The sequence below is a fragment of the Myotis davidii genome, unplaced genomic scaffold (genome assembly GCF_000327345.1).
Source record: "Myotis davidii unplaced genomic scaffold, ASM32734v1 scaffold655, whole genome shotgun sequence".
Lineage (NCBI taxonomy): Eukaryota > Metazoa > Chordata > Mammalia > Chiroptera > Vespertilionidae > Myotis > Myotis davidii.
Genome location: NW_006287547.1, coordinates 516,290 through 538,635, shown reverse-complemented (window position 1 = coordinate 538,635; position 22,346 = coordinate 516,290). Strand labels below are relative to the sequence as shown.

At 39.0% G+C, this 22,346-nt stretch overlaps 1 protein-coding gene across 9 annotated transcripts in view; it reads left to right on the top strand.

Annotated features, from left to right (window-relative positions):
- The window catches only part of RHOBTB1 (Rho-related BTB domain containing 1), a 115,444-nt gene that overhangs the window by 72,980 nt on the left and 20,118 nt on the right, over positions 1 to 22,346 (top strand). For all 9 annotated transcript variants that reach the window (XM_015561085.1, XM_015561088.1, XM_015561087.1 and 6 more), the window contains 2 exons: positions 3,940 to 4,141; positions 4,500 to 4,603. In XM_015561085.1, coding sequence (XP_015416571.1) covers positions 3,950 to 4,141; positions 4,500 to 4,603 — 296 coding nt within the window. In that variant the 5' untranslated portion in view covers positions 3,940 to 3,949. The remainder of the gene's footprint in view (positions 1 to 3,939; positions 4,142 to 4,499; positions 4,604 to 22,346) is intronic.

Genomic DNA, 22,346 nt, shown 5'->3' with positions numbered 1-22,346 from the left:
GTGGGGTGCATGATCTTGTGGACACAACAAGGGTTGATGGCGATGGTGAATGTGGAGGAGGGACCTGAGGTTCAGGAGATGACAGTAATAATGCCATGGGCAGATGTTGGATAATCAAGCCAGATGGGGCTAATTAATAGCCAGAGGATCGTAACCACTGTGTTCTCAGTCAGCCTATGGATGGTGGGCACTGCACCCAGAGCAGTAGCCACCGTGTACCACCTATTTGTCATCTTCCACGTTGTCTTATTCACCTACCAGTCTTCTAATAAACATACCACTTCCGATTTCCAGGGTGTGCAGGTAGATCCTTCAGTTATTTTAACTTCAGCATCTGTGCCCTGAAGATTCAGAGAAAGTATGATATGAACTTCAAGTCAGTTTTGAGTAAGAAGACTACAAAGCTGCCATAGTATCAGGTTACCAATGTCAGTTCTTCTAAGTTTTCTTTCTCTTTTATACTTTCCTTATCATTTCAGATATGTATCTAAAGGCAAAAGGGTATCTGCACAGATTTGCATGATATATGGTGCTGAAATTTATTAAGAGTGCTAAATGAATACTATTTATTATTCTCATGCCAGGTAAATAAAGATCAGAAACCAGATAGTCATTATCCAGATGGTCCCAAGAGCTCATTCAACCATAAGAGTGCCAGATATGAATAAATTAGAGCCCCTAACACGTAAATGAAAATAAAATTGCATATTTTTTATAATTACCGCCATAGCCTAATGCTCATTTGTTTATATGTAACAGATGAATAACCAGTTTACAACAATACATGTGTAGCATGAGTTTACATCCTTGGCTGTGACTTCATGCCCTTAAAATGCTTTTTAGATTACGACAAAATAAATTTCTACCCCAAAGAAAAGATCTTCAGTATTTGAAAGTCCAGAAAACTGTTCCTGAAAATTAAATTCCATGTCTAAAGTGAGTGACCTATGCTATGAATATTTAATTCCTGCCTTTTATTTCCCTTATATGCTGTCCTCTTTGCACAAGGTTCAGCACCTTTGGCAGTCACTTTGGTTTCTAGCAGATTGCTAGAGATTAGAGGACTCACCGATGTTATTCTCACCTTTGACACAGAAATTCTTTTAAGGACTGTGCATGAGATGTGTCTATAAATAAGTAATGATATTTTTGTAATCATAGCCTTAATATAAAGCTGGGAAAGCTTTGACCCCCTCAATGTAGTGTCCTGAAAAAAACTACACAGCTATTCCACCAAAACTGCCATGTTTCAAATTTCTGGGGGGAGAGGAGATTACTCTTTTGGGGCTGCTATCAGAGCTACTTTGCAAGCCAACAAGAAAACCAATTCTATTTTTTTTTTCATATCTCAATCTTGACTAAATTCAAGCATTCCTCAAATTTTAGGGATTGGCTCTTTATGACTTTTAATTATCTAAAACAGCGGTCGCCAACCGGTGGTCCGTGGACCACTGGTGATCTTGAGGTCCGAAAGGTTGGTGACCACTGATCTAAAACATAAAATTAAAAAAGTGAGGTTTTCCTTCCATCTCTTAGGACATTCCAAATAATATAACTCAGTTTCCAGAGTGTGAGGCTCCAAATGGAACCTGTTTTTCTGGCATAGGCTATCCCATGCTAATATCCCCCAAAACTTATAAAGACTATTAAGAAGTGTTACCATTCTCATTCCAGAATCTAGAAATGCCTCCTAAAAATATTTTTAAGCTACCTTTCTAACTCTGTTATCTTTTAGGTAACTATATCCTTCTCCCTACCCAGAACCTTTTCTGCCTTCTCTGTATACGGTCACCTATGCTCCATCTTGTATTTCTGTGTTTTTTCAGTAACTTACCCTTTAATTGCTCTTCTAGACTATACCCATCCCTTTTATAGATCTTGGTGCAAAATCAAGTGTATGATTTTGCATCTAATTCTGGTCTTCCACCTGACTCAATTTTGCTGTCATGTAAAGGCATTCATCTTCGGTATCATGATTATAATTTTGTAAGGCATCCATGTGTCGGGGACTGAAAACAACAGTTCACCTAATCCTCACAACAACCTCAGGGGATTCCCACCTCACAGATAAGGAAGCTGAGGCTCACAAAGAGGAAATAATTTGCCAGGTCAATGACTGCAAAATGGGGACAAGGATTCAAACTCACATCCATCTAAGGCAGGGATTTCTCAGCCTCGGCACTATGACATTTGGGGCGGCACTGTGACATTTTGTTGAGGGAGCTGTACTGTGCATTCCACTATGTTCAGCAGTATTTCTGGCCTATGCCCACTAGAAGCCAGTAGCACTCCCCCAACCCCATGTGACAACCAAAAATATCTCCAGACATTGCTAAATGTTCTCTACTTAAGACCCACTGATCTAATGCCAAAGTCTTGCTTTTGCCATCTTATACTATTAAGTATGGAACAAGTAAAACCATAGAATGTTAAGGCTAGATTTTAAAGCGATAAATAGTAGGAGTTACCACACCTGGCTGATCCTCAGAATTGGAGATTTCTTTTCCCACCTGAGACCTTCAGAACAGCATTTGCCAGGTGAGGGGCAGGTATCTATCTATTTTAAGCCCTTCCATTGTGTAGGAGCCACAGATCAGATCCTAACCTCATCACACATCTGTTCCTTGAGTCACTCCATTCCCATCAAATAATTCTTCAGCCTCTGGTCTGTCGCCTCTTGTAATGGTGTTACAGGAGACAAGTTCATGTCCAGATGGTCCGAACTGAAAAAGCATTCTTCTTCATGTTCTTTCTCCTATCTCTCCCTCTATTCTCTTACTCTCATACTAGGCAAATGGTCACTTTTCTCAAATCAGTTGACTTAAACACTTATAGAGTCCCCATTACGTATCAGGTCCTACAATTTCTTTACCATTATGGCCATTAAAACCATTATTGGCTCTTTAAAAATGATCATATAACCAGTGTTCTCAGTTTAACAATGATTTCCTCAAAAGGGCAGTTCTATTTCATTAAAGTCTTAAAATGGTTGGCTGTCCATCTGGTCTCTCCCAGGAAGCAGTCTGCTCTGCCTTTTGTGGAGGCTCTGATACGGAAAGCAGAGCTAGCAGCTGCTCTTCCTCTTCCTCTTGAAAGATCGTCAGTATTTGAAAATCCAGAAAACCAGGTCAGCAACTCTCTTTAAACCTGTTTTGATGGTTTCAGGAAAACTCCAAAGTAGTTCCTCATCCTGGTAAAATCATTCTTTACCAAATGTTCCAGATTTCTTGATGAAAACACAGAAAGGAGAATAAAATATATATTGCTGAATGGTGCCCCTCTTGGGAATATGTTTTTATGAACTTGATTAATAAAAAAAAATAAATGGATAAATATAAAAAGTTAAATCTGTTAATGTGTCAAGTATAAAATTACAATTCACTCTTCAGTAATGTTGGGTAGTGCTGTCTGCTTGCACTTTGGAGTCTCCTCTAAGTCACCACGATAGCTGAGAACCTATAGAAAACTGCTTTCCAGCAGGAGATAGTGGATCATTGGAAGACTGTGATGGTATGGGCACTAGTACTGCCACGGCAGCCTCTGCCCTCATGTCTCAGGCTAACCTGCAGGTGATGAGTCTCTTTAGCAGTCAACATGAGTAGCTGGTGAGCTATAAATGTGCCCCAGCAGCTGACCAGTCTGGATGGATCTCCAGTAGGCGGGTTGTGTTTAGAGAAAACCAAGGAGAAAATAACATGTTAACCGGAATAAACCGTTTGGGGTCAAAATAACAATCCGGTGTTTTTGTACTTGTGTGAGATATAAAAAGAAAACTTGGGTTTCACTTAGGCTTAGTATAAACTTCCAAACTTCTTGCTTATGCTTGGTTACCTCCAAAGCAGTTCCTGGACAAAGAGAAAACTGCCTGAACCCCGCAGGTCTTTGATTGCCCTGGAAAGCCCTGGTGTCTTTAATGCGGTATCTACTCTCTTCTTACAGGGTTTTATAAATGGACACTGACATGGACTACGAAAGGCCCAACGTTGAAACCATCAAGTGTGTGGTCGTGGGAGACAACGCCGTGGGGAAGACGCGCTTGATCTGTGCCAGAGCATGTAATACAACGCTAACGCAGTATCAGCTGCTGGCCACCCATGTACCAACCGTGTGGGCAATTGACCAGTACCGGGTCTGCCAGGAGGTAAGATGTACAGAGTTTCTTTAGAATCCTCAGGGCACATCCCTGCTACTGCCTGTCCGATTCTAAAGGGAGGGAAGGGGCAATTTGTACATTCGAAATAAAACTAGCATTTGTAGTACCATAAGAGAAAACAAAAGCAAAATGCAAATTTAGGAGGATGGCTATGGGATCCTGAATGAGGTGGGTTTGAGTCATGTGATTCCAGGAGGAGAACTGAGCTGAGGTTAAGTCCTGTTAGGGGGAGCGAGAAAACTAAATGCAAGCAAGTCGGGTGGGCATTGAGGGGTGCTGACCCCAGACATCCTTCCCTGGGGAGCCTTTGGCCACTGAGCGTGGATGCTCTCTCTCGCCTCTGCAGGTTTTGGAACGTTCCCGGGATGTTGTCGATGAAGTGAGTGTTTCTCTCAGGCTTTGGGACACTTTTGGCGATCATCACAAAGACCGGCGCTTTGCATATGGCAGGTAAACCAGGACTGTGCTGCGCCGTTGATCTTGAATACAATTTCCTTTCCAAAACCCACAGCTGCTTCATAACTCTACAAAAAAACCCACATCATATGGCCTTGAAATGTGTTGGGTTCTGCACTGTGTCTAAGAAAAGACCAAAAAAAAATAACAAAAACAAAACAAAAAAAAAACCCCACAACCCCAAATGACGTTGTTTCCTGTTGTCAAGAAAAGCTGTGTGTCTGGCCACTGTTCCTCCCAGGAAGTACTTGACTAAAAACAACCAGAGTGCTAGTTAAAGGGGGATGTTTGCAAGACGAGGATTCTTCGTGCCCTCAGCCTGGGGCTGCTCTGATTGCTGTTTTCCTGGATAATGCTTTATTTGCCTTCTGTTAAAATGTTTTAAGTTTTCTTAGCACATGAGCACCTCAGCTCTAAAGGGCTCTTTGGTCTTTTCGTGACCATATTTGCAGAGTCGGATGTTATTTGCTTTGGGTTTTGTTATCTGAAAAGTCTAATACTTTTATGTGAAGGTCATTTTTAAAAAGAAAGAAAAATATCTCGGAAGTCCTTCACAAGACACATTTCCAAAATGAACTGAAGCATTCATATATATTTTTCAGTAAAAAAGAAAAAGAAAAGAGAAAGCGAAGAAGGGAACGTTTAATAAAGGGAAGCTTAATCTGGAAGGACATGAGAAGGAATATGCCTTAAGATATTTAGCAACTGCTTGTCACCAAAACTCCAACAGAGTCTTCATGACCCTCACTTTAAGCCTATCGTAGGGAATGTGTCATCCCTATCAAAATCCAGATAAGGAGATCTTCTTACCCCTTAATTATAAATTAACACCTTTCATTTTAAGTTTAGAATTTAGGTTTTGTGGATCAGCTATCCCTTGTCAAAATCAAACATGGTGTTACCTCACAGGGTTGAACTATTTAGCTACTCCAAACACGGGAGTTGCTCCTTGGTATTGAGGTAAGCGTTTCTGAAAGTCCCCTCTATCCCTTCAGGCCAGTAGCTCTCCAACCTCTGAGCACACTTCTACTGGCATTTCTCCAAGTGGCCTCAAATACTGAGTAAGCCACTGAGCAGCCGTTCACACACGGAGAAAATCTGCAATTTAGACAGGTCTGTTCAGGGGGGTTCAGAAAGAGGCGTATGAAAGGAAAGCTTTAACTTCAACAAAAGTTTTTGGTAACAAGGTCTTTGAACTTAATATTCAGCATCGCGGATACTTGTCTTCTCCTTAATTTTTGTTTTGTTGTTTTTTTCTTTTCAGGATGTTCTTGATTTTTATCTTAGTTGCCATGTTAGTTTTTTCCTGTGTTAGTTTGTTTCTTTTGTCCAATTATTACACACACACACACACACACACACACACACACACACACACACACACGGTATGTACCTGCTTATAGGTACTATGCAGTCCCATTTGTAATATCTATGGTTTCAGGGAAGCATAAAATGATGACATGAAGCAAAGTAAGAATAGATATGGTAAATTTCAAAGGACTGTTTGTATATACCCCACTTCTAAAAAAGTGTTGTGAGAATGATGGGCCTAATGTGAGCCTGCTGAGACTTTGGGTTCTGCTTCTGTAGGCTGGTTCAATGCCTCAGTGGTTTGCTGCCACTTGAAATTTTTATGCATTTAAGAACATGAATTTTAACTTGGGTCCACAGTGTAAAAGTTGCATGTGGTCCTGTAAGGGCCGCTTCATTATCGTGTGAGGTTCCTGCTTAGGATTGATGGAATGACACAATAGCCTTCATTGACCTAATATTGACAGGCATCTATCTACATTGGGTCTCCCCCGGCTCCCTGATGTGCCTGGGGTCATTTTACCATTTGTCATTCCTGTGCTTACTCACCAACAAAAACAAGCTGCTCTTTCATATGACTCCGGCAGATCAAAGTGCATTGTTGTGCTCCCTTGTCTGTCTGCCGGGTTTGGTTCTATCAGCTGTAACCAGGTCCCCCTTGGATGGAAACAGGACATGCTTTCCAAGCCAAGTCCAATTCTCCGAACAACACACGGGGCTTCAGGAAACAGTCCTGTGTTTCTGGCCCAGCTCTCCATGGGCCTCACTTTATGCGCATGTTTGTACCTTGTACTTCCTCTGTCTTTTCCAATTCTCCACAGCCTCCCGGCATCCTGCTCAGGCCCCACTATGGGTAAAAAACAAATGCAAGTGCTGTCCTGTCTTGGACTCCAGCATCTTTCTGTAAATGATAAACATGTAATACCCTATGGATGCAGCACCAAAATATTACAGTTTATGGAAAATTCTGATAGTAATAGGAGTTCTTTTATTTATTATTTTTTAACATATTTTTATTGATTTCGTGGATGAAGGGAGAGGGACAGAGATATAGAAACATCAATGATGACAGAGAATCATTGATCGGCTGCCTCCAGCATGATCAGGGATCGAACCCGCAACCCAGGCATGTGCCCTGACCGGGAATTGAACCTTGAACTAAATGCTCAACCACTGAGCCACTGCAGCTGGGCAGGAGTTTCTTTTATTTAGTCTAAGGCTCTGACCACTGCATTTAATGGCTATGTGAAATCTGTTGAATTTCTTTATGGCTTTTATTTTTAGCTTTATGTCATCGTGAAGGATAAAAATCCTAATTACAGTTCCTGACAATCAGTTTGGTTTGCAAATCTATTTTCTGACTGATGTTTTTACTATGCTTGGTGTGAATTGCAAGTCAGTGAGATGTGATATATTCCTTATACTTGGAAATGTATTTGAAACCTTTTTGAAGTAATTCATTTGATTCTTGTGGTGACAGTGAGAGAAAACAGATTCCTACCAAGAGAAACCAGATTCCTACCAAGATTCCTACTTGCACCAAACTAGTTAATAATTTGCCCCCTCAAACATTCTTTGGCATGGACAAGCAGAGTGGATCCTGGGGACACGGGGTGGGGGCGGGGCGTGGTGTCAGTCTGCTAACTTTAATCTGTAGTTTTACTAGCACAGTATAACTATAACCAGAATGGCATTGCTCTTTTTTTATGATAGTCAACTATTCAACCCATTTATTTTTAGCCAGCTAGAATAATAGCAGAATAATAGCCCTGATTTATCCAAGGCCTATAATGCGCCAGTCAAAATATTTGATGCTTTGCCAACATTAACTTTGTTCATCCCTTTAGGAACCCTAGGAGGCAGAGGTTATTTGCAGGCTGCATACAATTGAGTGGAGTTGTGTCCCTTCACTTGCCCATTAGTGAATTTCAGAGGTGGATGCAAACCCAGCTCTGCCTGACTCCTGGTTCCCACTCTTCCTACCTTACCAGGCTCCCTCAACCTCCTTTTAAACAGGATGCAACTGAAAAACCACTCCACCTTGATGAGCTAAGTGTCTGTTTGCTGTTTCATATTTGTGCAGACTTAGAACTAGAAGAGATCTCAAAAGGTCATCTAGTTGAATTATTTTCTTCAGAAAGGGAAGTCATCCACCCAAGAAAAAGTACTGAGAGGAACCCTTGTGTTCACTGGAGATGAAAGGTAGCAGAGTAGCAGCATCACCATCCTAGCACTTAACACATCTGAAATCTGTCAAACCCTCTCTTGTCTGGAGTGAATGACTCCAACTCTCGTGTAGCCTGTCTTCCCACCACCTACTTTCTATCCACTTTTGGATGAACTTTTGAAGCTCTTTTCTGGATCTTTTTAAATGTCAAGAACAAGACTGTACATAGTAACCATGACTGTGATCAGCTGCTCTCTTTTTTGGCAAGAAAAGAGCCTCTTTTTAAAGGGATATCACTCAACTCAAAGTTTATCCCTGGAACTATTATAAGAATGAAATGTTCACACTTAGGTACCTGGCACTGAAAATGTAGACAAATAGGATGGGGCCTGCCTTCAACAGGACAGGGCCCCTCTATTCCTCTCCGATAGTCATGCCACACATAAATAATTATAAATTGTATTGTTGCCTTTCCTTGGAAACTTCCAGCATGATCTGTCTCAGGCCCTTCAAACACTGAATAAAGCCTGTGGTGCTGGAGGTGGTGATGACAACAGCAGCTACGACTTAATTGGGGCTCCTCATGAGCCAGGCCTGTCATAGGTGCTGTAGCAATCTCGCCCCACTTCATTCCTGTGGTGACCCTGCAAAGCAGGCTCTCTTCATAGTTGAGCAAACAGGCACAGAAAGGGACCAAGGTCAGACAGCTGGGAAACAGTAAAGCTGAACTTTTCCTGACAGTTTTATCTGCCTCCAAAGCCTGTATCTTCCTTTGCACCATGCTTTTTGGCTGATGGTGATGCTTGATCAGAAATTTACTTTAAATTTATTCCTGGTGCAGTCTAATTCCTATGGTGTTTTGTTTTTTGTTTTTGTGGACACCAAAGACCAGCATTCACCATCTGTCACCAGCTCTAATATTCCATTGTTCTTCTTAAGTTTTTATACATAGCAAATAGCTAAATTCTTTATGCGCATCTAAAAGTAGCTAAAAATGAGTCCTTTTACTTCCAGTAAAAATGATACATTCAAGTGAACTTTCTGAGTGTGAGTAGGAATCTTGGGTACAGATGGCCCTTAGTTTCTGCAGGTACCAAATCCACAAATTCTAACAACGACGGATTGAAAATATTCAGAAAAACAATGTTAATGTTGTCGCTGGCATGTACTATGTAGTTAAGCCTATGATGACTGTGTCTGTACTGAATATGTACAGACATTTTTCCTTGTCATTATTCCCTAAACAATACAGTATAACAGCATTTACAAGCACTTACATTGTATTACATATTATAAATAATCTAGAGACTATTTAAAATATATAGAAGGATATGCATAGGTTACATGCAAATACTACACCATATTACATAAGAGACTTGAAAATCCTCAGATCATGGTATCCACAGCAGGTCCTGGAACCAAACCCTGTGGGTACTGAGGCATGACTGTATTTTATAATGGCATGTTTTCTCCCCAAAATTTAACTTAAGCATGCAGAACTATTGTACTTGCCCTTATACAGAACAGTTTCTAATCATATTTTCATTCTAGTTGGGATCCATTTACTCTATAAATTATTCTTACACCCTGTTTTTTCCCAAATATTAGCTCCTATGAAAAGTACAGTCTATGCTTTAAATGGTAACATTAATTAGAGCCGTGGTTTCTGTGTGTCTTAGGTAACTGATGTTTCACATTGAAGGCACATGTAATCGGATACAGCATGAATACATCCCAATTTCAGTGTTCGGTTGAGGTTCTTTAAAAAATTCAGGATTATGGATTTTTGTCTTTGCCTGGGATTGGCTGTACTTGTGGTTAATGGCGAAGGAAAAATCAGAAACAACTAATGCATCTAGATAGAGTATTTTGAAGTAGCTCTTATTGTTCATGGCACATTCTAAATGGTGAGCCAGAAGTAACATCCTAATGATGATTTCAGGATGGCAAAAACCCTGTTTGAGAGAAATATATCAAAGTGAGGTGGACCAGGGCCAAGACTAGGGTAAGGTGAGTAAGACATTCTGCCTCAGGCATAAAATATAAATAATAATGCTTTTTAAAAAAAAGATAGGAGCATTATTACTCGTGTGTGTGTGTGTGTGTGTGCGTGTGTGTGTGTGTGTGTGTGTGTTTCTGCCTCAAGCTCAGTATCGGCACTGTTGCTGTGCTGGTCTTTATTTAAAATTTTGGTATTTCGTTCATCATGGATTTTTTTCCCTTTAATTTTTTAAAGATGTGTTTCATCTGGATTACTGAGATTTTTGGCACCTCTATACGTTTTTGCACTTGAGGCAAGTGCTAAACTCTCTTCACCCAGGACCTGGTCCTAATGGTGGACTTCACAAATTGATAGCAAAGGGAGGAAAGTTAGCAACGCATGTTCTTTATGGGAAAGTAATTCAAACCACATGTGTAGTACAAAGGGATCTAGGAAAATTCTTACAACTTATATCTGAAAGATATTTAGTTCTGCCCTAGCCGGTTTGGCTCAGTGGATAGAGCGTCAGCCTGCAGACTGAAGGTTCCCAGGTTCGATTCTGGTCAAGGGCACATGCCTGGGTTTCGGGCTCAATCCCCAGTAAGGGGCATGCAGGAGGCAGCCGATCAATGATTCTCTCTCATTGTTGATGTTTCTTTCTCTCTCTCCCTTTTCCTTCCTCTCTAAAATCAATAAAGATATATTTTTTTTAAAAAGATATTTAGTTCTATGTACTGCTGTGGCTTAAAGGACTAAGACCTTCCCAGGTTATAGAAAACAGTAGAAAGACATAAACAGTTCGTTGGACCAAGGGATAAGAATAGTTATTCCCTAGGAGGTTAAACTAAAACTGCTAGTTCTCATACTTGAGTATGCCTAAGCACCCTGGTTATTTTGGTTTCAGAGTCCTGGGGAGAGATGCATCAGCAAATTTTAGCTAGTGTCTGGATGATTATAAAGCAGATGGTTCTCAAGTTATGCTTTGGTAAACACTGCCGTGGAATTATGATGCTCTTTACTGAACCTCGGCCAACGGGGAGGAATCTCTGGAAGATTAAAAAGAGAACTTGAAAGTAAAGGAAACCAAAGAATACATGCTATGTGATTCCATTTGTATAAAATTCTAGAAAACTCAATCTATAAGGATAGAAAGTCTATTGTTGGTTGCCTGGGAAACAGGAGGGAGGGAGGAATAAATCACAAAGAAAACACAAGTAAACTTTGGGGGTGATGAGTGGCTGTTATCTTGATTAGGATGATAGTGCCAAGGGACGAATAGTGTATTTTGATTGTATCTCAAAGTTTTTTTTAAAAATAGAAATATTTTATGGGCAATAAAAGTAGTCTATGATATGCAAGAAAATTTGCATGGTAAACAATATATGTTTAAATTATTTATAGAATTTAAAGTTCTCATTGAAAACATAAATCATTTGTGTGAATTTGAAATTGGGTGGGAATGGGACCAGATTTTTAATAGTAGAATGTGAGAAATGGGATGGTTCTAGAAGTCAAAGCTAATGATGACCACTATCAAAGTGTCCCCAAATCATGCTGGTTCCCTTTTCCAAGAGATAGAGCCCTCAGATGTGAGATTATAGTCTGACCAAGTAGCCTATGTCTTTGGCTATGGTTATGTGTGTATCTTTTTGTAAGAAAATTAATTTGACCAGGTACCCTGCGATAGCCAAATAGAGAACAGCACATTCCATGAAAGTTTTCCATATCCCCATCAAATAGCAACAATTTAGTCTTTTCTAGTGGGTTTGTTCTGGACCTGGGGGATGCAGTGGTTCTCTGGGATTATACAAACGACCTTTTCCATTTGGTACTCAGCCACTCTGGCTGGGAATTGGGTGCAGAGTGTAGCCATCAGGAGTGTCCTCTCACTGGAGTAAGCACTAAGTAGAGGTGTGAGGTTCTATCCTTGTTAGTTTCTCTGGTTGAGTCCCAACCTACCTTTCCAGCCTCATCTCTTGCTGCCTGCATAACAAGGTATTTATAGTTCCCCATCCTCTGTTGCCTCTTGCCCACAAACATGCTTTACATCCACATGGGAAAATGACAGTTCCTACTCTACCTATTCTTTACCTACTTAATTACCACTAATATTCTAAGAATTTAGAACAAGGGTCAAAAAATCCCAGAAGTCCTCTTCATCCCTATCACCTTCAGAATCCAGGTGAAGTATCTCTCCTTTATGTTTCCATACAATACCTTCACAAATCTCTATTACAGCCACGATCACATTGTTTGAAAATTGTTCCTTAATCTTTTCCCCTCCCCCTTTTTCCTATTATTCCTAGTATTTTTAGGACAGAGATTTTGTCTTTCTACTCTATGTCCCCAGTGCCTGGACCTGGCACACAGCAGGAGCTTAATGAATGTTAGTTGTTGGAGTACATGAATCTATCGATTGATCTTATACAAGCCAGGATTTTCTAAGGCACGTATGAAGAAATATCATAACAAAACCAAATTATTTCACAAGGTTGAATTTTACATTTGAACTTTTAAAATAAGAATAACAAATCTGGTACCAACCTGAAGGTTAGGAAGATGGACAACACTGGTGCCAGGCCTCTCTTCAGTGAATTAGCAAATGAAAAGATCAGCTGTGAAGCCAAGAGAAAAAGGAGGGAAGCACAGTCAGCCACAACCCCAAACCTCTCTTTTCCCCCCAATATTTGGATTTGAAAATTTCTTTTGGAGTAACTTGTTTGAGCATTACTAAACAGAGAATTACTTGTATTTTTTTTTAAATATATATTTTATTGATTTTTTTACAGAGAGGAAGGGAGAGAGATAGAGAGTTAGAAACATCGATGAGAGAGGAACATCGATCAGCTGCCTCCTGCACATCCCCTACTGGGGATGTGCCCGCAACGCAGGTACATGCCCTTGACCGGAATCGAACCTGGGACCTTTCAGTCCGCAAGCCGACGCTCAATCCACCGAGCCAAACCGGTTTCGGCGAGAATTACTTGTATTAATGCTAATGCTTTTCCAACTATAGGTTGTTTTCCTCTGGGTATCATTTCCAAGATCTTTATAAGAATCATTTTTAAAATAATTATATATGTAATTATTCCATTTTCTGAAAGATGAGGCATTAAGGAGAACAATTAAAGTTAGATTATTACTGCTCTGTGCTTATCCAAAACAAACAAAAATACATTAGACTAAATGCATATAAATAATTGGTAAAATTTAAAGTGATGGAAATTGACGGATTATATACTAAAGCATAGGATTTCAGTGATGCCAAATCATCTGGAACACAGAAAATACATCTGTGCCACACTCTGTGCCCCCCTCCACCTGCTGTCCTACACTGTCCTTCCTTCTCTGAACTGGTACAGTTTGTATTGTAACCAGAAGACAGAATATTCCAAGAGCCAGATTCCCGTGCCAGACTCAGCCCTGTGTCCAGGATGAAATTGTCCTTGGGAAAAAGCAGTGCCAAATGAGATAGCAACAGGGCTTGATTGATCACTGGGGTCACTCGTGTTCCAAGACCTACAAGAATGCTTGCTGCTGCCCAAACCCTGGTCATGGCTGGGGGAAGGGTTGTTTGTGGTTCAACCCAGAAAAGCATTGATGAACCCAAAAGATGCCACAAAAATATGAATAATGAGGCCACTAGATGGGTAAAAAGAATAAAAAAAATGCATTGTTCAATACATTAACATCTTGTGTTCTACCCTCTTTTTTACCTTTTTTCTATTACTACTTAATAACTACAAGCTTGATAACTTGGGTCAAATCTACCTAACTAGATTTTCTTCATGGAGGAAGAGAAAAAAACATCAGTTTGTGATGTTTCTATACTGGAATTTTCTGATGAAGAAATCTATTTCAGTCATATAGTATTTTTGCTTTTAAATTTGGAGGTAAAATTAAAGAGACTGTTGAGTAATTCTACTGTGTCTTCAAAGGGTAATTCTATTGCCATCTTTCAGCAAGTCCATATCAATAAAGGAATGATCTGGTAAGCCAAAGGGAAAAGATCTCTTGATGAGAATGTTCTTCCTTCTAATTAGCTGTAATATACAAGGTATTTCCTTGGTGACTTTTGAACCCATAATCATATGTGTCTGACAATAATTAGTACTTCATAGTTTACAGAACACTTCAACAAATATTTTTTCAGTGAATCTTAACAATAATCTATCAGTAACTTTTAATATTGTCCATTCATTAGATTTCCACAATTATTCCATCACTTTATTCTCTCCCCAGAACTCTTATGCCCCCAGCAGGCAGAATATAGAGCAGTCAGAAGGACCAAGTATTGAATTACAGAAAGATAAAGCAAATTTTCAAATTCTCTTTTAAAGTTATCACCTTGGCTATCTTTCTCTTTTAGTGATTTTTTTAAAAAATTTGGTTTTTGGCATTTTTTTTAATGATAGTCTGTGAAATAGAAGGTGTTCCCTTAAGCCTTAATTCTATGTAACGAACGCAGAATTAATTCTGAAAGTAGCTTCCCTATTTCTTTACATTTCCTTTGCTTCTGGAGATAATCTAATTCCTGGAAGAGATCATTAATCCATTATTCTGGTGTTATGAAAGTATCCAATTAGATTGGGTAAATGGGTTTTTTAGATAAATTCAAATAATTTAAAAACAATATTGCCCGGCTAATCTCTGCTGTATACCAGAGATATACTGCTGTCTTTCAGCAATAATTGTCTGAAGAAAGAGAATAACTCACATACTATTTTCATTCTTTTTTTTAAGTATTTTATTTTTTTAATATATTTTATTGATTTTTTACAGAGAGGAAGGGAGAGGGATAGAGAGTTAGAAACATCGATGAGAAAGAAGCATTGATAAGCTGCAAAGGTACATGCCCTTGACCGGAATCGAACCTGGGACCCTTCAGTCCACAGGCTGACGCTCCATCCACTGAGCCAAACCGGTCAGATCCTATTTTCATTCTTCATTAAAATTATAAAATATCCCTTGACTTATTTTAGGCCTAAGTTTATTTCTTTTAGACTTTGAGTCTGCAAACATATTGGCATCTATATTTTTTATCCTCCAATATCTATAAGGCTTTTTATTTGATAAACAGTAACTGAAGGGCTCTGTTGTTACAATTGCTATGTTGTGTACAATGGAAGACAAACTAATAGGAACAGAATAAAATGCCTAAAAATGAAACTCACGATATAGTGGTGAAGACAGCACATAAATAATTACAATTCGGTGTTAGAAATGCTGAACTAAAGATGTCAGTACAAGGAACAGGGAAGAAAGAATTGCTCAGGATGAATACTCAAGCAACATTCTCAACTTTTCTTGGTCATACCCTACACCTAGCCCATCAGCAAACCCTGTTGGCTCTACTTTCATATATATATACCAGAAGAATGCAGCCACTTCTTACCATCTGCTCCCAGGCCAAAGTCATCATCATCTCTCACTGCATTATCTCATAACTGTTCCCCTTCTCCTACCTTATCCCTCCTGGCAACCCTCTCCCCACCACCATTTAGTCAGTTTTCATTATAACAGTGGGTGATCCTTTTAAAAAATAAATTAAAGTACTCTGGTTTCTCTTCAGATCGCCTTTTTAAAACACAGATTATATCATGTCCTTCTGCTCAAAAACTCCGAATGGTCTATCAGTTCACTTGAAGTAAGAGCCCCTGAGGCTCTCCCTACCTCTGCCCAGCATTGCCTCTCAGCTCCGTTCCTGCTATATTCCCCCTGGCCCTCAGGGAAACAGTCCAGGCATGCTTCTGCCTCAGGGCCTTTGCACTAGCTTTCCCTGTTCCACTATATTCTCCCTCAAGTTATCAGCAAGTTAGCACTCTCACTTCCTTCCGTTCTTTACTGAAATGTCACCTTCTCACTCGGGCCTTCCCTGGCCACATTTCAGTAGCACCTTCTGCTCCCCAATATTTCTGTCCCCATGTCCTATTTTATTTTCTGTTAGTACTTGTCACGACCTAACATAGTATGTATTTTGCTGCTTTTGTTTGCTTGTTTTGCTTATTGTCTCTGTATGAGGAGGATAAGAACAATGAGGACAGTCATTTGTGTCCTTGACTAATTGCTGTGTCCCCAGTGTCTAGAAGATTGCCTGGTACACAGCAGGTTATCAGTTAATATTTCTGGAATAAATGATTGAATGATTGCTTATTGATATTGGATGAGTGACTTAAGTTCTTATACCTTTGTCCATTCAAAGAGGATTGCTGAGAGAACTGGGTTAAACTCCCTTTCTTATTGTGGTAGAATGATCTTGAGGGTTTGTTTCAGAAGAGTCAGGGAGGTTAATCCCAGAGACCTTCCATCTGACATTCTAGCTGACACAGAGGCTTTCTTCTATTTACAGGTAGTCTTGCTCTCAGGAGAAAACATTAACAGTGTAGGAAGGAAGTTCCTTAGTCACTTAGCTTCAGGGAAAGCCAAAGAGAAATGAAACTGACAGGTGGAGCTGGGGGGCATTTATTACCACAATTTCACCTTCTCCTATTAAGCAAGCCTTCTTTATGTCAATACTTCCTGCTTCCATTGACCAAGAGTTAAATCAGATTGCTTAACCTATTCTTCTAACAAATTACTTGTGCTTCACTTAATTTCACAAGCATTCGACTTTTTCTGATGATTGTGTAAGGTGTAAGAATATACTAAATGGAGCATAGATTGCTAAGTATAGAAAATAGAATATCAAGTGGAAAATAGCCAGTTTCCATTGGATGATAACCAGCAACCTTCTAGGACAGGGCCATTTCCCCCTGTGATATTTGTGCTATGATGGTAACACCAACCATTTTTAAGACTTGCACAGTATTTATCTTAGGGTTTGGTGGCATTGGTTGGGGCGTGGCTTTGGCTTCCCTGCATAAGAGTGTGCACTGCTCTGGTCCCATTTTTGGAGGGTGGGGGAAGACTGGTTTAAAATGCTGATTTCTACTAAATATGCGGTTATGGGCTTAGAAGAAATAGTTGTGCATGCTAATCATTCCCAAATCTGAATATATTTCAGGGTGTTTTCACAGTTTTCCCCATATAACATCTGTCCTTAAGAAGCCTCACTGCTATTGGTAAAGTATTGACTTGATTTCTCTGCTCACCTCCAGGGCGCTGCATGGTACTGCCCTGCCAGGCGCTCCCCTGCAGGCCTCTCCATCTTCCATGGGTATGAGCTTACACAGCCATTCATCTCCAGGTGGTTATGTTCACCATCACTGACAATCCCTCCACATCTCATACACACCACCGGGCTGCTCCCCTACTAAAATTTTCCCAAGCCACATGTTACACATTCCTTTTCTCCACCATGCTCCCAACTGTTTCGTGCTGTTTGGGTCTGTCTGTTTGCATAGTGCTGTCAGACTATATGCATGAAAGGTGCATTGTTGACATGACTGGTTTTGAAAATGTTTCTGAAAAGAGCCTACCTCGATTATTTGGTGGGAGGAAGAGGAAGTTTGAAGCCCCAAAAGTGGAAGTCAGAGACTCCTACTTGAATCTTTGTCAAAAGTGGACAAAGAAAAGAATGTGATCATGATCTCTACCCATATAAAGGGTATGGATGTCTCCACTAAAAATAAAGAAGAAGAAGAAAAGAAAGAATGATAGGCAGTAGTGGCATAAAGAGGTAGGATCCATAGAACAAAGGACACACTTTTAACAAATGTTTGTTAAAAAGGGCACACTTGCAGGCAAGACTCAGGTTAATATCATTGTTAGCTTTCTTTTAGTCACCAAGTTCAAGACACCCAAGCAGAACTGGCCCATGGAGAAGAAGAGTGTTTGGCTGTCCCTCTCACAGCTGTCTGGTATACTGCATGGACTCCGCTGTCCTTCACGTTGCCCATCAGACTGGCCTGGTTTTAGGCTTTCAGATAAAGAATAATTTAGGAATTATTTTTCACTTAGCCAGATAAGAAAGCATAAGTTAACTGGACAACGATGGGACTAGAAAAGGGAACACAAGAAGCACTTCTGGAAATTAACTTAGGAAACTCATTCCTAATGACCAATTTTTGATAGTGATTATCTGCCCTTTTCAACCACTTCTTCAAAGGACGAATTTGGTATTTCTGGTTGGAAAATTACTTTAGCTTCTCATTGCTTCTCTGGTCTTTTCCTACTACGTTTGCTATATTTGATTGTAGTTTTATAAAGATAGGCCTTGCAAACATGTGCGGCATTTGCTGTTTAATGTGTAGCTCTGGCCAAGATATGTGGATAAGATGCACTTTTTTCAGACTTTTTTCCTTTAATCTTCCAACAAAGACTGGTCCCAACTTTGCATGCACTCCTTATGTTATCCAAATATCTTTGCCAATCTTTTCACATGCTATTTTTGGCCAGTGTTCTACTTGAAAGATCAATGAAAAATATGCTTTTTTGTTTGTTTACCATCAAAAGAAAAACTGATGTGATTGAGGTTGGCTTTATCAGCTCAAGCATTTTTGGATGACTAGATCTCTTTCTGATTCCCTCCCCACCTGCTACCCCTCCATGAAACTGATAATTCACAATGTTCAAACATACAGACTTGCTTTGGATTGTTTTTTACTTAACTAATCAAAACATTATTTCATGGGCATTATTTGATATGTTAGTACCCTAGTGAAACTTTTATATATAAATATTTCTCCTTAGGAACAAGAAATCACATTTTCTCCAAAACAATAAACATTCATAGGCAAGCAGCTGAGACTGTACATTTGAATCCTTTGTAACCCTGGCTTTCTAATATAGTTACTTAGCCCAATCACAAAAATAAATAAGTAAACAATCCAAACTCCTTCCTACCCCCTTCTCAATATTCAGCTTCTGGAGTTTAGAGTTTTGTCTACTTTGTGCTTTGCCTCTTTATTCTCAAAACAGAGGCCCAATGCACGAAATTCATGCAAGGGGCTCGGCCCTCGCAGCACCGGCTTCATTCAGAAGGTCGTCCGGAAGGTTGCCCAGACGGTCATTCTGCCGTCTGGTATAATTAGCATGTTAGCTCTTTATTATATAGGATTCTTATGCATTCTACTCCAAATAGCTGTAGGACTCCATTTAAATCCTATCAGGCTTTTTTACAGCTGAAATAGGAACGCTGAGGTCATTTCCAGGCTAACCCTGCTGCCTAATATGTGAGAATGTCCTCATCACACCACCCCCTCCCAATTATTTTTAAACTCAGTTCTTCAAAGTAAAAAATAATAATAATAATAATAATAATAACAGAACTATAGAAGTAAACACGCTAGAAGTTCCCTTTTTCTCTTGATCCTTCGTAGGAATGGCATTTTTAAACATGAGCTGTGTAGCCATTGAACAACCTCCACATGGGAGTGAATGGTTTGATTAAAGGTCACTTAAGATCTTAGTTCCTTGGAATTCTGCCTAAAGCTGGAGATACTCTTCACTGTAGGTTTTGTGCCTTCTTTGACTACATAGAAAAAAAATGGCTCAAAAAAGCAGAGGGAATAAATGGCATTCTCAAAATAGTTACTTGATTGTATATGTGTTTGTGTCACAGAGTATACTGATGTGTTGAGAGTGAGGAATTAGAAAAGGATGTGAAGATAAGGAGGAATGTGTTAAAGCAGCATCTTCCTGTGGCCCTATCGTTATATTCATTGACGCAGTTTCTTGGTTAAAATCAGGTTTTGAGTACTGCGTTCATATTGCAGCCTAAGGAATAGGATTCTGTATCATCTGTTCACAATGTTTTCTTCATTTGCATTTATATTTAGATCAGCAAGGGTTAAACTGAATACATTTCAGCAAAGATAATATTCTTAACTACTTTCAATATAAAATTATGGGGACAGATTCTCATGGATGTGCATTAAAAAGGGAAAAAAATAAATTTATTCCAAGGATACAAGTAGAATTTTGACTCAGTAAATTATTTTAGCTTCAGAGGTAATATTCCTCTCAGCACAATCTCTTCTCTTTAACTATCATTCTTTTGAGTAAATATTTACAGAGCACGGAATTATATTTCTAGCTTTCCAACAGCATGTCATACATTGAAATATTGATGGGACACAGTTAGAAGTTGGGCCCTCCGGACTTGTATTGTGTGGTGGCATTGTGCTACTATCATCAGGAGATTCAATTTTTTCCAACCCCCAAGGTCCTGTCTGTACTTGTTTACAGGTCATCTGGAGAGTAACTAGTATGTGTTCAGCGGCATGAGTGTTATCACAGTAACCTTGGCAACAGAGCTAGCTCTGATTTCAAAACATCACATGCTGTATCATAAAATTAGATAACGGAATTGACATTTAGCTACATGTCTGTCATATAAATTAAACCCTGAGAATGACTTCCTTTATAGTCACATACCTTAATATGGAAAGAGAAGGCACCAATTAGAACAATTTTATACAAATACGTATTATTCCACGTTTAAGGGCTAAATACATTTCCTCAATTCTTTCTCTATAATATTGAAACTTGGATATTGCCATGTTATTCTCACACTGCCGAAATTCATGGTGGCTTTATTTTATGATCAGGATGAAGCTTACAGCAGAGCTACATCAGATATCCTATATAAATAGGATTATGAATAATAGAAAACTCAGCTCCTGAAAAAAAAATGTAAAATTCAAAGCACTCTTGGCTTTACTGGGTACTGTTATTTATGCTGATTAGAAGTAAGACTGCACAGAATATTCTACTAAATCAGAATCCCAGAGACAAGACAGGCTTCCCTTTCATTTATATATTTATGAATATTTTTCCAGTATCCAAGAATCTTTGATAATATCTTCATTTCAAGGACACTACACATGCAGATTAATACGTTTATCTACTTGGAGTCCTAGGTCCTCTTTTGTGATTTATAAATATTTTAATCTCAGCATTTTTCTCTATATTTGCACTGATCTGTTGCAGTTATATATATATGTAAATGTAAAGAGTTAACTTGTGATTTACATTTAATGGAAGCACCCTGCAGTTTTCTATCTTGCAAATGATTATTTTTAGAAATTTTATGGTTGCCTGGATATGTTTGTTGTCTTTATTGATATGTAGGGAGGAAAGCTCATTAATGATTTAAAAGAAGGTATTTTGATTAAATTTGTTCCTAGTATTTTTTGAAGCAATTGTGAATGGGATTGTTGTTTTAGCTTCCCTTTTTGATAGCTCATAATTAGTATATAAAAATGCAACTGACTTCTGGATATTTATTTTGTATCCTGTTGCTTTACTGAATTCTGGACCCTTGGATCTCCTGCTCAGGTTGTAAATATTAGAGGCAGGATTTCAATATATGTTTCTTTCAGGTCCCCACGGAATGTTAGCTCCTGCTCTTTGAACTAGTTCCTTTCTAATTTCCAACATATGTAAATTCCCCTTCATTTATTTTGAACTAAAAAAATTAAAAATTAAAGATGGTGTTTTGATTAATCAACTTGATCTTTCTCATGACATAACAATAATCTAATAAAATTATGAGTTTATTTCTGAATTTAGCTGCAAGATAATCTCGAATCCTTGGGCATAAGCTTTCCTATTCCTTATACTCTTCTGCCTCAATGTTCTCAAAGTCATCATTGAGCCTGTTTCAACGTAGACTGATAGTTTATAATTCTTCTTAAAGATACCTTTTAGCAACTATCTGTCAAACACCATAACGGAACAACTGTCTTGTAAAAAGTTCTTTGGCTTCTAGAATGGTAAGTTGTTATATAAAAAATGAAAGATCTTTATGTCAAAATTGACTATAAAGCAATTTTTCTTTTCCCCATCTACCTGCTATATTTCATAAATAATATTGAGAAATCTGCTTCCAACATTTTCTCATCTTATTAGCCATCCATTTAACTCTTGCTATTTTTATGTTGAACACCACCTTCTTACCTTATACCTGGTTAAGAGTCAAAATCCCTGCAGATTCAGAACCAGATAAGTGGTTGTGCTCTCCACTCAGGTGCTGAAGTGGGAAGAAGGTAAAACTCCTTCTGAGCATTTGCCACTTGTACAGTAAATGCCCGTTCCATTTTCAGTACTGTTTAAACTCTTTGCTTTATCTCATTGGGTTGAGTCATCATCACCTTTATGTTTTAACTGCTAAAAGGTAGTTTGTATTGTTTTCTTTTGTCTTGAAACTATTTCTTGTGATGAACAGAAATAGTTCAGCATGTTGTGATTCCAGGACTGAGTCAAGCTTGAGTCACCATCTATACTGTAGAATAGCATCACTGGAACTTGTCAATGCATAGGCATTCTGCAGTGCAATGTGGACATGAACTTGGGCTGTGCTGATGCTGGACTGTGGGGGCTTATCAGGCTCTTTG